This window comes from Camelus ferus, chromosome 10 (genome assembly GCF_009834535.1).
Source record: "Camelus ferus isolate YT-003-E chromosome 10, BCGSAC_Cfer_1.0, whole genome shotgun sequence".
Taxonomy (NCBI): Eukaryota; Metazoa; Chordata; class Mammalia; order Artiodactyla; family Camelidae; genus Camelus; species Camelus ferus.
In genome coordinates, this window is record NC_045705.1 from 57,396,044 (window position 1) to 57,413,827 (window position 17,784).

Sequence of the window (17,784 nt, forward strand, 5' to 3'; positions counted from 1 at the left end):
TTTTTCTTTTCATTGTTTTATAGTATTTTTTTGTTTTTAAAATTTTGGTAAAATATTTATGACAAAAAAGTTACCATTTCAGCCATATTTATTTGTACATTTCAGCGGCATTAAGTACATTCATACTGCTGTGAAACCATCACCATCCACCTACAGAACTTTTTCATCTTCCCAAAGTGAAACTCCATACCCATTCCTCCCTCCCCAAATTCTTGCCAACTACCATTATAAATCCTGCTTCTAGGAATGTTAGTATTCTATGTACCTCTCACATAAATGGAGCCATACAATATGTGTCCTTTTGTGACTGGCTTATTTCACTCAGCGTAATGTCTTCAACTTTCTTCCCTGTTGTAGCAGGTGTCAGAATTTCCTTCCTTTTTAAGGTTGACTTCCATTTTAATATTCCATCGTATGTATATACCACATCTTTTTATCCATTCATCTGTTGATGAACCTTTGGGTTGCTTCCATCTTTTCACTATTGTGAAACAGTGCTGCTATGAATATGACTATACAAATATCTATTTGAGTTCCTACTTTTCAATTCTTTTGGGTATAATGCCCAGAAGTAGAACTGCTCAGTCATATGGTAATTCTACATTTAATTTTATGAGAAATCACTGAACCACCATACTACTTTTACAGCAGCTGCACCATTTTGAATTCCGATTCCTCTACATAGATTCTTGCATTCAAAGATGGATAGTCAAGGACATTCACTACAGCACTGACTCTAACAGTGAAATAGTAGAAGCCACTTACAACCGATCAAGTTATTTAAGTTAATAGAATCACTTAGCTCTATATACACTGATAAGCAACCATCTCTAGCACACCCTGTTAAATGAAGAAAGCAAAGTACAAGGGAATTAGGGAGTAACCTTACTCCTGGGGACTGGCACCATGGCATCCTGCTGCAAGACTGACCCATCCACTCTCCACACTAGCCTGGTCTCCCTAGAGGCTGAGTGGACCTAGATGCTGAACTCAGAGCTGACCGTCTGTTCTTGGATGTGATGAACAGGCATTTTGTTCCTGCCGTCAACTTTGGTCACCTGCAATAGACAGCCTTTGAGAGCAGCCATGCATACTGTGGGCTCCAGGTCAAAGCAAAAGGTAAAAAAAACCCAATGGCTATAGCTGTAGGTGTCACAAATCAATGTGCCTTTCATCTAGAGGCTGCTGAGAACCAAGGACATTGATTAAAGACATTCAAGAGAAGTGGATGAAGGTTGGTCTTGGCATTCACCAGGAACTACAGTAGATTATTTAGCAACACTGGCCAATCAGCCAGACCTGGCCTTGGCCATGATCATGGAAGCTGGGAATGGAGGGTGTAAATTTCAAGGTGACATGATTCTACAAGTTCACTGACTGAGGCCACATCACCCTCTCTTTGGACCCTGTGGGTGGGTTAGGTCTTACCATTATCTATAAATGTTCAGAGATGGGAGTGACATGACTTGGTTACTGGAATAATTATGGTGGGTGAAGACTTCAGATCTGTGATCAACTCCCGTAGAAAATTTGCTCGGAAACATTGTCAGAATTGAAGAAGCCTTGAGAAGCCAGTATTGTTTATGAAATCTTTTCACTGTCTCGCAAGGACAAATCAGAAAGTGCTTGACGCAGTGCTGATTTCTTGATTAATTCTTTAGTCCACTGTCTTAAAAGTGTTGTGTAAAATATTTAACGAGGATAGACAGAAATGTGAATATCATAACTATTAACTTTTGCAACTAGCTTGATTTAAAGATTAGTGTGATAATTTGTTTTCCCTCAGAATCTTATTTTAGTAAGAATAGCTACTACGTGGCTCTATTAGGTTATAAGCCAAATTGTTTCTGAGCACCCCCCCACCAAAAGGCAATACTAACTATCATGGAGTTACTACTTAGCTATTGCTGCATAACAAACCATCTCATAGCTGTGTGGTTTATTGCTGCAGGCAAGATGAGATACTAAAAGAAGTGGATGAAACTATAATGAGGATATTTGCATAGTGTCAAAGTATTTTCCCACCAAATACGGGTTACTCACCAAGGGAAACCACTTTATCCAAATGATTACCAGCAATAGGACATCATGGACAACACCACGTACCCCTTGATATCATGCACTGAGAACGAGACACTATTTCTCTGATTTTCTTGCCAGAAATACATAATCTGAATCTAATTATGAGAAAAGATCAGACAAATCTAAATTGAGGGACGTTCTACAAAATAACTGACCAGTACTCTTCAAAAAGTGTTAGTCATAAAAAAAAAGTGTCAGTCAAAAAGACAAAGACAGTTTGAAGAACTGTCATAGATTGCAGGAGATTAAGGAGACACCACAATTAAATGCAATCTGGATTCGCACATTAGATCCTGGACCAGAGAAAGGACAGCAGTGCGGAAACTGACAACGATGGAATAAGGTTTATAGATTAGTTAATAGTGCTGCATCAATGCCAATTTCCTGTTTTCTTATAATTTTGCTTTGGTTACATAAAGTGCCAAGTTAGGGGGAAATTCGGTGAAAAGCATACGGGAACTCTACTAGTTCTGCAATTATTTTGCAAGTCAAAGATTATTCTGAAATACAAAGTTTAAAAAATTACATAAATATAGTGGTTTAAAACAATGCCTATTTTAAAACATTTCAAGATTTTGTGAATCAGGAATTTGGGCAAGACTCAGCAGGTTAATCCTCCTGCTCCATGTTGCAGTGACTGGGTCCCTTAGTGACATTCAGCTTGTGTCTGGGCTGGTCCTGAGCATCCAAAATGGTTTTACTCATGTGCTTGGCACTTGGGCAGGGATTGCGGGAAGGCTGGCCTCAACTGGGGCCCCCTCCTCTCTCTGTAGTCCCTGGGCTTCTCAATATGGTCTCTCCTGCAGGGTAGTCTGTCTTCTTACACAGTGGCTCAGGGATCTAAGAGCTAGTATTCCAAGGCACAGGACGTAGAAACTGCCAATCCCTGTCTTGGTCAGTTTGGGCTGCTATAGCAGAATACCATAGACTGGTATTCTATTAAACAACAGAAACTGATTTCTCATAGTTCTTACCACAGAGGAGAACAAACCTGACTCCACACCGGATCTACTCCTTTGGCTCTAACCCTTGAGCTCTGTTGCCTGTGCTTAGTTATGCTGACTTTGCACGTTTGTCTTGTCAATCAGTAAAAGAATGTTGCCTATAACCTGAAATATACAGGATAGTCCATTCTTTAAAGGTAGAAAGTTTTTAGAGATTAAAAAGTTGTAGAACTGCTCAGTCATATGGTAATTCTATATTTAATTTTTTGAGAAATCACTGAACCACCATACTACTTTTACAGCAGCTGCACCATTTTGAATTCCGATTCCTCTACATAGATTCTTGCATTCAAAGATGGATAGTCAAGGACATTCACTACAGCACTGACTCTAACAGTGAAATAGTAGAAGCCACTTACAACCGATCAAGTTATTTAAGTTAATAGAATCACTTAGCTCTATATACACTGATAAGCAACCATCTCTAGCACACCCTGTTAAATGAAGAAAGCAAAGTACAAGGGAATTAGGGAGTAACCTTACTCCTGGGGACTGGCACCATGGCATCCTGCTGCAAGACTGACCCATCCACTCTCCACACTAGCCTGGTCTCCCTAGAGGCTGAGTGGACCTAGATGCTGAACTCAGAGCTGACCGTCTGTTCTTGGATGTGATGAACAGGCATTTTGTTCCTGCCGTCAACTTTGGTCACCTGCAATAGACAGCCTTTGAGAGCAGCCATGCATACTGTGGGCTCCAGGTCAAAGCAAAAGGTAAAAAAAACCCAATGGCTATAGCTGTAGGTGTCACAAATCAATGTGCCTTTCATCTAGAGGCTGCTGAGAACCAAGGACATTGATTAAAGACATTCAAGAGAAGTGGATGAAGGTTGGTCTTGGCATTCACCAGGAACTACAGTAGATTATTTAGCACCACTGGCCAATCAGCCAGACCTGGCCTTGGCCATGATCATGGAAGCTGGGAATGGAGGGTGTAAATTTCAAGGTGACATGATTCTACAAGTTCACTGACTGAGGCCACATCACCCTCTCTTTGGACCCTGTGGGTGGGTTAGGTCTTACCATTATTTATAAATGTTCAGAGATGGGAGTGACATGACTTGGTTACTGGAATAATTATGGTGGGTGAAGACTTCAGATCTGTGATCAACTCCCGTAGAAAATTTGCTCGGAAACATTGTCAGAATTGAAGAAGCCTTGAGAAGCCAGTATTGTTTATGAAATCTTTTCACTGTCTCGCAAGGACAAATCAGAAAGTGCTTGACGCAGTGCTGATTTCTTGATTAATTCTTTAGTCCACTGTCTTAAAAGTGTTGTGTAAAATATTTAACGAGGATAGACAGAAATGTGAATATCATAACTATTAACTTTTGCAACTAGCTTGATTTAAAGATTAGTGTGATAATTTGTTTTCCCTCAGAATCTTATTTTAGTAAGAATAGCTACTACGTGGCTCTATTAGGTTATAAGCCAAATTGTTTCTGAGCACCCCCCCACCAAAAGGCAATACTAACTATCATGGAGTTACTACTTAGCTATTGCTGCATAACAAACCATCTCATAGCTGTGTGGTTTATTGCTGCAGGCAAGATGAGATACTAAAAGAAGTGGATGAAACTATAATGAGGATATTTGCATAGTGTCAAAGTATTTTCCCACCAAATACGGGTTACTCACCAAGGGAAACCACTTTATCCAAATGATTACCAGCAATAGGACATCATGGACAACACCATGTACCCCTTGATATCATGCACTGAGAACGAGACACTATTTCTCTGATTTTCTTGCCAGAAATACATAATCTGAATCTAATTATGAGAAAAGATCAGACAAATCTAAATTGAGGGACGTTCTACAAAATAACTGACCAGTACTCTTCAAAAAGTGTTAGTCATAAAAAAAAAAGTGTCAGTCAAAAAGACAAAGACAGTTTGAAGAACTGTCATAGATTGCAGGAGATTAAGGAGACACCACAATTAAATGCAATCTGGATTCGCACATTAGATCCTGGACCAGAGAAAGGACAGCAGTGCGGAAACTGACAACGATGGAATAAGGTTTATAGATTAGTTAATAGTGCTGCATCAATGCCAATTTCCTGTTTTCTTATAATTGTACTTTTGTTACATAATTGTACTTTGGTTAGGGGGAAATTGGGTTAAAAGCTTACGGGAACTCTACTAGTTCTGCAATTTTTTTGCAAGTCAAAGATTATTCTGAAATACAAAGTTTGAAAAATCACATAAAAGCTGCCAAGGTTGGGGGAAATGAGGAAATGTCAGTCCAAGTGTACAAACTTTCAGTTACAAGATGAGTAAGGTAGGGATCTACTGTACAGTAGGGTGATTATATTTAATGTTACTGTACTATATATTCAAAAGTTGCTAAGAGAGTAGATCTTAGATGTTCTTACCACAGAAAAGAAATGCTAATTATGTGAGTTGATGAAGTTGTTGACTAACTCTGTTGTGGTAATCGTTTCAAAATATATAAGTGCATCAAATCATCATGCTGTACACCTTAAATTTATGCAGTATACATCTATTACATCTCAATAAAGTTGGAAAAAGCAAAAAATCACATAAACATAGTGGCTTAAAACAATATCTATTTTATAATATTTCAAGATTTTGTGAATCAGGAATTTGGGCAAGACTCAGCAGGTTAATCCTCCTGCTCCATGTTGCAGTGACTGGTTCCCTTAGTGACATTCAGCTTGTGTCTGGGCTGGTCCTGAGCATCCAAAATGGTTTTACTCATGTGCTTGGCACTTGGCAGGGATTGCGGGAAGGCTGGCCTCAACTGGGGCCCCCTCCTCTCTCTGTAGTCCCTGGGCTTCTCAATATGGTCTCTCCTGCAGGGTAGTCTGTCTTCTTACACAGTGGCTCAGGGATCTAAGAGCTAGTATTCCAAGGCACAGGACGTAGAAACTGCCAATCCCTGTCTTGGTCAGTTTGGGCTGCTATAGCAGAATACCATAGACTGGTATTCTATTAAACAACAGAAACTGATTTCTCATAGTTCTTACCACAGAGGAGAACAAACCTGACTCCACACCGGATCTACTCCTTTGGCTCTAACCCTTGAGCTCTGTTGCCTGTGCTTAGTTATGCTGACTTTGCACGTTTATCTTGTCAATCAGTAAAAGAATGTTGCCTATAACCTGAAATACACAGCATAGTCCATTCTCAAGGCTCTGATCTTTAAAGGTAGAACACTTTTAGAGATAAAAAGTTGCAGAACAGAAAAGAACAATTATCTTGTTGGAGGTTTATAGGAACATTGTAAGCCGACCTTGGATAGCTGCAAGAACAAAAGATTGCTGCACCAAGAAGCCCCAATCCCTTTTAGTATAAAAGAAACCTGAATTTTAACCCAGATAAGATGGTTCTTTGGGATACTAGTCTACCATCTTCTCAGTCTGCTGACTTCCCAAATAAAGTCACTGTTCCTTGCCCCAACAACTCATCTCTCAATTTTTTGTCCTGTCATGGGGCAAGCAGTATGAGCTTGGATTTAGTAACATTCTGAATGCTGGGAGCCCAAGATTAGGGTACCAGCATGGTCAGTTCTGGTGAAGGCTGTCTTCTGGGTTGCTGCCAACTTTTTGATGTATCCAGACATGGCGGAGAGCAGAGAGAGGAGGCAAGCTCTTTTATGATTCTTATAAAGACATTAATCCTATCTAATCCTAATCACCATATCCTCTAAGCCTAATCACCTCCCCAAGGCCCTTCCTCCTAATACCATTACATGAGAAACATTAGGTTCAAAAGATGAATTTTGGACAGACACAAACATTCAGTCCATAACAGTTCCTAAAGACTTGGAGCTAGAAACTGGCAGAGTTACTTTCACCATATTCTGTTGGTCAGAGCAGTCACAGAGCCTGTCTACATTCAAGGGGATGGGACACAGACATCACTTCTCGATGGTCAAAGAATTTTTCTTTTTTTAATCCATCATACATGGGAAAGAAATTAGATTAATCATAACCCTTGGTTCTTGACATACTCTCATTATTGATCCAGGCATGAACTGCCTTTCTACCTTTATTTGTTTGTGTATTTGCTTACCTCTTTTCAAAAAGTCAAAGGAAAGCTTATGTTTTTTTCTTTTTGTGTCATTTATGAATTTGTATACCTTTTTTGATAATATGACTAGGAAGAAATTCTGATGAAAAATCTAAGCTTGTCTCTAGTTAGAATGGGGTGAAATAATACTCATTTCTAAAATATCATATTTCCTTTGTTTTCATTATTTGGCAAAACTTAGGAGAACTAAAAAAAGACCTAGATAGTCTAAGACGCTTCCAGAGAGAGCAGATCTAAAGGCTCTTCTAAAAAGTAAACATAGGCTGTGGTTTTTCAGCTAAATTTCTGGCAGGTAAGATAGAAAAATAAAACCATTTTTTTTTAATGAGTTTAGTCTATAATTAAATTTATTTTATTTAAATGCTTTGATTTTAATGGCTTTAAGAATTAACAAAGATGGTTATAAAAATAACTACAGTGGAGTAAGCCTCCAGAATCTTATAAACCCACTTCTATTTATGCTGATGTGGCAAAAATACATATATACACACACACATACATGCTTCCTCACAGTTCACACACAGAATGAAGAAACTTAGAGGTTAATTATAGAAAAATAAAACCTTTAATCTGGAGATGATATTGCCATGAAAAAGCATGAGCTTTGCTGTTACACTGAGCTGGGCTGAATCTGGACTCCTCTACATTCTAACTGTTTGGGAATTCAGCTAACTCCCAGAGCCTCAGCTTCCTCATCATATGTTAAGAATAATGTCAACCCTGCAGGGTGTAGTGAGGATTACAAGACACAACAATGTAAGTAAAGCATCCGTTATTCTAATTGGTATAAAGTAGTTCCCAATATGACTACTAGTGTGATTATGTACCTTAATGTTTGGTAGGCTACAAATAATACTTTCATATACACCTACTCCTAAGAGAAAGAAGACAGATAGATACATGCCTTTATTTAGAAAGTGAAGATTCTAAGACCAGGAACATACTGAAGGTCACAGGCAGGTACAATGGAAGGAGGGCAGGGGACTGCCAACTATGGTCAGGCAACTGCCAACTATGGTCAGGCGCTAAGCACTGATGGCACCCTGGGCTGGCGGATGGGGCAAGGTGAGCACCTCATAACCAGACATTGACCCTGTCACATTAGACTTATTTGGGGCAAGACCATATGCTGAGAACAGACTGAAACCACAGACCCTGCCCCTCTCCCTCGAGAAGCATTCTACTAGCTGAGTAAGTGATGACAAGATTTGGAGGTTTTCCCAAAATCCTAACAGGAAATCATTTTAAAAAACAAGAGAAGTACCATTTGTCTTCCTAGGTCAGTAGCAATTTTAATGCCTGCAATAATGTTGGAGAAATAAAGACAAGGATCAAGCACTTTTAACTTGCAAAAGTGAACTTTTCCTTCTTAAATCTTTTTAAAAAAATATTTATTTTTAATTTTTATTTTATTTAGTTATTTATTAATGGATGGAGATCATTAGGTCTATTTATTTATTTATTTGTTTGTTTGTTTGTTTTATTTTGTTTTTTGATAGAGGTACTGGGGATTAACCCAGACCTAGTTGCTAGGCATGCGCTCTACCACCTGAGTTGTACCTTCTCCCCCTTAACTCTTTTTTACAATGGTTAATGAAAGTTTTCTGTTGTTGCTGTTGTTGTTGCTGTTTTTGCCACAGAGAACATTTGAATTAATTTCAGACTGTACAAGGCATAAAGAAGTAACTTGTACCCACAAGCACCATGACAGTTCCAAGGCTAACTACAAAAGGTCAAAGTGGGCGATGGCCCAGGTCCTGGGAATCCCAGTCCCTTCCCCAGGGTAGTTGGAAAGGTCCTCCCACTTATTAGCTCTACTTTTACTTTAACCTGAGCACCCAACCCTCACACCTCGTGGCCTTTCTCTTGCCTTCTGAAACAGCCTAGACTCTATACAGTATGTATCTCTCTAAATAAGTCTACCTTTACTCAAAAAAAAAAAAAAAAAGTAACTTGTAGGTTATGCTATCAGATGTGACAATACTCAAGTGTGCAAGTGTGGATAACTTGCTTTCATGAGGTTTTTGTTTCTTTTGTCAAAAGCATGAAAGTATAGTGAAAACACTCAAAAAAGTAAAGCATAGAAGAGTATGTGATCATTTGTGAACAAAAATGGGATATATGTGGCATAAATGCATAGAATTTCTCTGGCAGTATATCCAGGGAACTAGAAGTACTGGTAGCTTCATGTTTACACTTTTGTAAACATAAGTATAGTATCCATTACAAATAGCATTGTTTACATTGTTACTCATGTTATTCAAATTTACATAAATGGTATCAAATCAGATCCATCACTCTATATCTTATTTTTCCATTCAATATTTTGTATATTTATATAAATATACATATAAATGTATATTACATTTCAATAAGGTATAAGTACATTCACATGGTTCAAAAATCAAAATAGCATAGAAAGCTTTACAGAGGAAAGTCTCATCCCTAAGCCAATGCCCTCTCTCTAAGCAACCACTTAAAATGTTTTTTTGTACCATTCCAGACTTTCTTATGCAAACACATATTCTGCCTCCTCCTTTTTCACAAAAGATTGCATTGTACTGTCGCCCTTCTGCATTTTTCTTTTTTTCAATTGAAGTATAGTTGATGAACAATATTATATAAATTACAGGTGTACATTATAGCGATTCACAATTTTAAAAGGTTATATTTCATTTATAGTTATTATAAAATACTGGCTATATTCCCTATGCTGTACAATATATCCTTGTAGCATATTTTATACATAATAGTTCATACTTTTAAATCCCCTACCCCTAGGTGCCCCTCCCCCGCTCCCTATCCCCACTGGTAACCACTAGTTTGTTCTCTGTATCTGTGAGTCTATTTCTTTTTTTGTTGTATTCACTAGTTTGTTTTATTTTTTAGATTTCACATACAAGTGATATCATACAGTATTTGTCGCTCTGTCTGAGTTATTTCTTAACATAATACCCTCCAAGTCCATTCACATTGTTGCAAATGACAAAATTTCATTCTTTTTTATGTCTGAGTAGTATTTCATTGTTTCTTGTGCGTGTGTTTATGTATATATATGTGTGTGTATTTTTATACACACACACACACACACACACACACACACACACATCCACAGCTTCTTTATCCATTCATCTGTTATGGACACTTAGGTTGCTTCTGCATCTTGGCAAGTAAATAATGCTGCTATGAACTTTGAGGTGGATGTATCTCTTTGAATTAGTGTTTTTGTTTTTGTTTCAGATATATATCCAGGAGTGGAATTGCTGGGTCATACGGTAGGTTTATTTTTAGTTTTTTGAGAAACTTTCATACAGTTTCCCACAATGGCTGCACCAATTTACATTGCCATCAACAGTGTATGAGGGCTCACTCTTCCCCACATCTTTGCCAACATTTGTTATTTGTGATCATTTTGATGATGGCCATTCTGACGTGTGTGGGGTGGTATCTTCTTGTGGTTTTGATCTGCATTTCCCTGATGATTAGTGATACTGAGCATCTTTTCATATGCCTGTTGGCCATCTGCATGTCTTCTTTGGAAATATGTTTATCCAGGTCTTCTGCCCATTTTTTAATTGGCTTGTTTGCTTTTTTGATGTTGAGTTGTATGAGCTGTTTATATATTTTGTGTATTAACTCCTTATCAGTCCTATCATTTGCAAATTCCATAGGTTGTCTTTTTGTTTTGCTTATGGTTTCCTTTGCTGTGCAAATCTTTTACGTTTAATTAGGTCCCATTTGTTTATTTTTGCTTTTATTTCTTTTGCTTTAGAAGACAGATCCAAAAAAATATTGCTGCAATTTATGTCAAAGAGTGTTTTGCCTATATTTTCTTTTAGGAGTTTTATGGTTTCTGGTCTTACATTTAGATCTTTAATCCATTTGACTATATTTTTTGTGTGTGGTGTTAGAGAATGTTCTAAGTTCATTCTTTTACAGGTAACTGTCCAGTTTTCCCAGTACCAATTATTTCTCCATTGTTTACTCTTGCCTCCTTTGTTGTAGATTAATTGACCGTAAGTGTGTACATCTTTCTTCTTCCACTAAACAATATATTCGGAGACTTTTCCATATTCATACACCAAGAGCTTTCTCATTCTTTTCACCAGGTTAAATCTCATTGGGTGTATGTACCATAATTTATTTAACTGGCCCCTAAATGAAAGACAGATGAACTGTTTTCTAGATAAAGTTTCCGCCTTCCTTGACAGAGGAACTAACTAACTAACTGCTGATCAGGCAGTTAGGATGGACTTATAAAAGAGTGTAGGGAGGTAGGGAGACACTCTACCATCCCTTGGGCTGAGGACAGAGCTAAGGGCAGGACAGAGAGGCAAGGTGGGGGCTCCCCTGGTCTCCTGGGAGGCTGGTTTCTCTGCTGACTTCTCCTCTGGTGCCCCTACCACTCACTGTTCTGGCTCAGTTACTCCTCCACAGTCCCCTTACCTGTTGGCCTTCCCCTGACTCTGCCTGGGGAAATTCCCAAGACCCTTCTGTGGGGTTTGGGGAAGATTGTTGAGGTGTTAGGACTTGGGGTCTGGCTCTCTGGGTCAGCACTCTCACTAGCTTTCCATATTGCCCACTCCCTACTCCCAGCTCCCCTGACAAGAGGTCCAGGGCCATGAGCAAGAACTGAATGGCTCAGTGGCCTTCACCTGGCCCCAGCGTCAGCTTCCCTATCTGTCCCACTGGCAATCTCTGGGCGTCTAAACCTAGGCTGCTCTGGGCTAGTGGGGATGGGCTGAGGAAGCAGAAGCAGAGGTTGGCTGGTGTGCCCCCTCCCTCCCCAACCCCATCAGCAGATCATGCCCTGTGGTTCCTCTTATGCAGGACCCTCTGATTAGGGGTGAAATACTAGCTGGCAAAACCCGGAAGGGGAGGTCCAGGGAGGTGTGGTGACTACCTTCATGTCAGAGCGCAAGCTAGTGTTAAAGCGTTCTCGGTAGGAGACAGATTCCTGCCTTCTGCCCAGACCTCTCCAGGCCCCTCATTGCTTGGCTCAGCTGTGCTGTGGGGTAAACTGGGTGGCGAGGGCAGAAGATCTGGGCTTGGGAGGGAGACAGGAAATCTGGCCAAGTCTTATGGTGGCTTTCTGACAGACGTGGATAGACATGGCCGGGCAGATAATACAGTTGCTGCTTCTGGCTTTGGTGGCTGCTGCATGGGGTGCCCCGTCAAAGACACCCCAGGCCAGGAAGGACCTGCTCAACGTCTGCATGAATGCCAAGCACCACAAGCCAAAGCCAGGTCCGGAGGAGGAGCTATATGGCCAGGTGAGAATGGAGTGGGGGACAGGGCTGCCTCAAAAAGAGAAGAAGTTAGAGAGGGGGGTAGATTAGCTGTGAGGGGTGATGGAGGCAGGAAGGTGGCTGAGGTGATCCTGGTGGACTTCTCTCAGGAGCCACTAGAATAAAGGGGGTCTATTTATCTAGCACTCACTATGGGCCAAGTGTTTTCCTCACACCTTATAGGTAAATATACCCAAAGCGCCTACTTGATAGGTGGGTGGTGGTCTCTACTTATACAAATGAGGATATAGGCCCGAGAGGGCACAGGTACATGTGGGAACTAGAGACCGGTTGTTAGCAGGCACCAGGAGAGTGTGATGGTCCCTTTCCCATCCTTCATTATGTGCCAGCCCAAGAGCTCAAAAGCACACCTGGAGAATGTCATTCTAAGTAAAGTAAGCCAGAAAGAGAAGGAAAAATACCATATGATATCACTTATATGTGGAATCCAAAAAAAAAAAAAAGAAAGAAAGAAAGAAAGAAAGACAAACCAACTTATCTACAAAACAGAAACAGATTCACAGTCACAGAAAACAAACTTATGGTTACCAGTAGGGGAAAGCATGGGGGAAGGGATAAATTGGTAGTTTGAGATTTGCAGATACTAATATATATAAAATAGATAAACAACAATTTTATATTGTCTAGCACAGGGAACTATATTCAATATCTTGTAGTAACTTACGGTGAAAGAGAATATGGAAACGAATACATGTATGTTCCTATATGACTGAAGTATTGTGCTCTATATTAGAAGTTGACACATTGTAAACTGACTATACTTCAATCAAAAAATTTATATATTTAAAAAAATTATTAATTAAATAAATAAACAAAGAGAAAGCACCACCACTTCTGAAGTCTCACCTGCCTTGAATGTACCTCTCTAAGATTGTCTCCCACTTTCAGTCAGATCCGTGTTCAGGCCCATGTGCAGGTCATTGCCCCTCTGTGCCCTGCTGCTTTCAAGACCTACCTGAAGTCCCCATGCCTGGGGTTCCAGACCCTGAGAGAGCCATACTGGCCCCCTTCACCTCTGCCCCCACACCAGCCCGGGACCAGGCTCCTCTTCTCCCTGTCCTGAGTCACAATCTTAATCTTACCATTTACAAGGGGTGCAGCTTACTTTGTTTTTTTTTTTCCTACCTTGGTGGGGGGAGGTAATTAGATAGATAGATAGATAGATAGATAGATTTAAGATACTAACTCTGTATATAAAATAGATAAACAAGTTTCTACTGTATAGCACAGGGGACTATATTCAGTATTTTGTAGTAACCTGTAATGAAAAAGAGTATGAAAACGAATATATGTATATGTATGACTAAACTATTATGTTGTATATCAGAAACTGACACAACATTGTAAACTGACTATACTACAATTAAAAGTAATATGTATTTACTTACTAATGGAGGTACTGGGGATTGAACCCAAGACCTTGTGCATACTAAGCACATTCTCTACCACTGAGCTATATCCTCCCCTACTGGTGCAGCTTACTTCAACCCTGTAAAAATTGGAGTTATGCTCTTTTGATTGAATTGTTAAGAGGCTAAAGTGGAAAACCCTCAGGGATTTTGCATCTGCTGTTTTCTGTGCCGAAAACATTCTCTGTCTTCCCCTCAACCCTAACAAAAACCATAAGCTCAAGGAAGGCAGAGATTTGATCTGTTTTGTTCACTACAGTACTCTCAGCCCCTAGTACAGTGCCTGCACTCAGTAAATATTGGCTCAAGGCAAAATGAGGAGTATAATAACCCAGATAATGTGAAATATATTTGTAAACTGTTTAGAGCTGTACAAATAATAATTGCTCCCCCAAATGATGGTTCCCCAGGTCTCCCATATCCCCTGTGTTACTCTCTGTTAAAAGTCAATACAATTATTGTCTTCATCCCAAAATGAGGGCTCCTCAAGGGTCACACGTAGAGGTACCCTCCCTGGTGAGTGTTCCTCTGGACAACCCACCTGAGGCAGAGGAGCCAAAATATAGAGGAGACGGCCATATTTGGGGAAGGACTTAGTCTTGTGTCTTCCCCATCCAGTGCAGTCCCTGGAGGAAGAACTCCTGCTGCTCTGTCAACACCAGCCTGGAAGCCCATAAGGATATTTCCTACCTGTACAGATTCAACTGGGACCACTGTGGCAAGATGGAGCCCTCTTGCAAGCGTCACTTCATCCAGGACACCTGTCTCTACGAATGCTCACCCAATCTGGGGCCCTGGATCCAGGAGGTATGGGCACTGTCCCCACAAGCACAAACCTCAGCAGAGGGCAGGGCCCACTAGCCACTTGTAGGGAGGCTGTGGTCCAGGAATTCTGAAGCACCATCCCCTCCCCCAGCCCTGGTCCCCATCAGGGAGCAGCTGAGATCCCTGGCTGACTGGAGCCCTCCCTCCCCACCTCCCACTCAGGTGAACCAGAGTTGGCGCAAAGAGCGGATCCTGAATGTGCCCCTGTGCAAAGAGGACTGTGAGACCTGGTGGAATGACTGCCGCACCTCCTACACCTGCAAGACCAACTGGCATAAGGGCTGGAACTGGACCTCAGGTGAGGGCCTGGGCGGGGCAGGGGGAGGGGTTTGGAGGTGGAGGTGGGGGGTGTGGAACAGGTATATAGAAATTTGGGGTTGTGGGGCTGGTGGAGCAAGAGATGGTTCTGGACCCAGGGGCTAAAGGTCTTCCATCCTCCCCTCAGGGTACAACCAGTGCCCTGTGAAAGCAGCCTGCCACCGCTTTGACTTCTACTTCCCCACACCTGCTGATCTGTGCAATGAAATCTGGAGTCACTCCTTCAAAGTGAGCAACTATGGCCGGGGCAGTGGCCGCTGCATCCAGATGTGGTTCGACTCCAACCAGGGCAACCCCAACGAGGAGGTGGCAAGATTCTATGCTGCTGAGACCAAGAATGATGTGCCCCCACCCCAGGGGATTGGGTCTTTCCTGCTCGATCTGACCCAAATGCTGCAACTCTGGCTCCATAGCTGAGATGTTCCCATTGCTGATACCTGGACACCTTCCTTGCCTGCACCCAACCTGGGTGACCTCAGCTCAGCTTGGCTCAACTCTTTCAGATGAGGAGGACTCATAATACCCTGATCATTGGTTCCTGATCCTATGGGGATCCTCTAACAGCCTATACTAATAGACAGATCCATGTGTGTCCTGTGTCTTATAAATAATTTGGGGATGAGTAGGTTGGAGGGGGGACCTGCGTCATTGCATAATCACTGCTACTGAGAGGCCCAAAGAGGGACTGGGACCAGCTTGAAGTTCACCAGCAAGTAGAGAACAGAAGTTGATCCTTTAGCCTGGGGCTCTTGCTTCTGCACCAGCCTTTTTCCTTATGCCCCCTCCTATACCACAAGGGGACAAGCAGATTGGTAGAGGGAAGCTGGGGAGAGATTGGCAGATGAGTTACCAGGCTCCTGAAGGCAAAGAAAGTTTCTTTCTCTTTCCTTCCCTTACTAGACGTGGGCTAGGATGGAGATATTGGTGAGAGGATCCTAGTGGGGAACATTTGTATTGTCTCCATTTTTTAAAGCGACAAATAATTCTGCAGTGAATAATCTTGTATGTAGTAGAATGCTATGGCATTGAAATCCAGAAGAGGGACTGCTGGGTTAAGGAGTATATGGATTTATCATTTTGATAGTTACAACTTTATAGGGGGTGTATCAATGTGGCCCCCACCAGAAATGTCTGAGTGCCTGTTTCCCCATCGTCTGGTCAACATAGCATGGTCATACTTTTGATTTTCTGCTAGGCTGATTTTCTGCTAAACGGATAGGTGGGAAAGAGGACAGCATCTCAGTGTAGTTTTCACTTGCCATGTTTCTTTTCATGAGAACACAGTTTCCGTGATCTTTCCATATTGAAGTACAGAGACCTAGTTCATTCTTTCTTCGTTGTTGGGCAATATTCCATTCTATGTACATTTAATTCAGTCACCTACTGATAGATATTTAAGGAAAGAGGGTTCTTTTATGGCCTCAACATTTTTGAAGAGCACAGGCCAGTTATTTTGTAGAATAACTCTCATTTTCGGTTTATCTGTTTCCTCATCAGATTGCGATTCTGCATTTAAATTTTTTTTTAACTTTGGGGGGAAGGTAATTAGGCTTTTATTTATTTATTTTAATGGAGGCACTGAGGATTAAACCCAGGACCTTATGCATGCTAAGCACATGCTCCACCACTGAACTATACCTTCCTCCCCGAGATTCTGCATTTTTGACAGGAATAGCCCCAAAGCAATATGTTGTCCTCTTGATGCATCATGATGAGGGGTACCTGGTGCTGGGTTTGCCCATTCCTGATGATTTAACTTACCTTTTGGTTGAGATTGGGTCTGCCATGTTTCTCCATCACTTCCCCCTACCCCTTTGTAATGAATAAGCATGCTGTAGGGAGATACTTTGAGAACTGCAGATATCCTATTCACCATCAAACTTTCAGCTTGGAGTTTCGCTATCTGATGGACATTTTTTGAAAAGGAAAAACAAACACCAAAATGTCTTATTATGTGACAGTCCCTCATCAACCCTTTAATGTTTTTCCATGGTATCTGCTGGAAAAACCAAGCTTCTTCAGTGGCAGGGAACCTCCCTCTCCCACTTAGATATTATGTCAAATAATACCCCCTTCCCACCCCCATATATGAGCTCCATTCACACTTTTAACTTTGGGCTTTTATACCAACAATTCCCTCTCTGTGTTCCTGGAATGTTCTTTTATATTCTGAAGGCTGGCTCCTTTTAGCCACTTAGATTTCAACCTACAATTAATTCCCTGCTATAATGACTCCTGACCACCCAACCAAAAGAAGTCACCCAGGCACTTTCTTATCATATCCCTCTAGTCCTTCTGTACAGATACTTAACTACTGTATTTACTGTCTAGCTTTTCCCTAACAAAACATACACACCTGAAAGCAGGGGCCATGTCTATGTTTTTTTGTGCCAGATCCCCTGGGCCTGGGTCAGTACCTGGCACAGATGAGGTGCTCAGGAAGTTAAGGAATCCATGCACCATTCTGTCAGTCAACAGATGCCTTCTGAGCACCCAATCTGCTGGTATAGACCAACTGGAAGGAAACTGAGTACCCTGCGCTGTCCCGTGAGGGCACACAGACCTGAGAACTAATAATTCTTAGAACAGTGAGCTCAGGGTTTGCTACAGGGAAGCACAGTGTAGTTCTGTGGAAGTCTATAAGTTTTGGGAAGGCTTCCAGAGCATAATGGATGCCAAGCAGACTAGGTGGGAGGAACGGCATTCTATGGAGAGGGTTCAGTAAGTGCAAAGACTTGGAGGTAACAGAAGTGTACGCAGAGCTTCTAGTGGCTAAGATA

The 17,784-nt window shown here is 41.2% G+C and overlaps 2 protein-coding genes across 6 annotated transcripts in view; one reads left to right on the plus strand and one right to left on the minus strand.

The window, feature by feature from the left end:
* ANAPC15 (anaphase promoting complex subunit 15) overlaps nt 1-17,784 on the minus strand; it is a 68,405-nt gene that overhangs the window by 21,092 nt on the left and 29,529 nt on the right. The window lies entirely within an intron of this gene.
* Nucleotides 11,406-15,595, plus strand: LOC102517702 (folate receptor alpha-like). 2 transcript variants are annotated; one of them, XM_014556659.2, is made up of 5 exons: nt 11,406-11,481; nt 12,243-12,416; nt 14,480-14,668; nt 14,849-14,984; nt 15,132-15,595. In XM_014556659.2, the coding sequence occupies exons 2-5, from the start codon at nt 12,255-12,257 to the stop codon at nt 15,419-15,421; spliced, it is 777 nt and encodes a 258-aa protein (XP_014412145.1). In that variant the 5' UTR covers nt 11,406-11,481; nt 12,243-12,254; the 3' UTR covers nt 15,422-15,595. The 2 variants fall into 2 exon arrangements, with proteins under 2 accessions (XP_014412145.1, XP_032345158.1); XM_032489267.1 differs by having other exon boundaries at nt 11,424-11,476.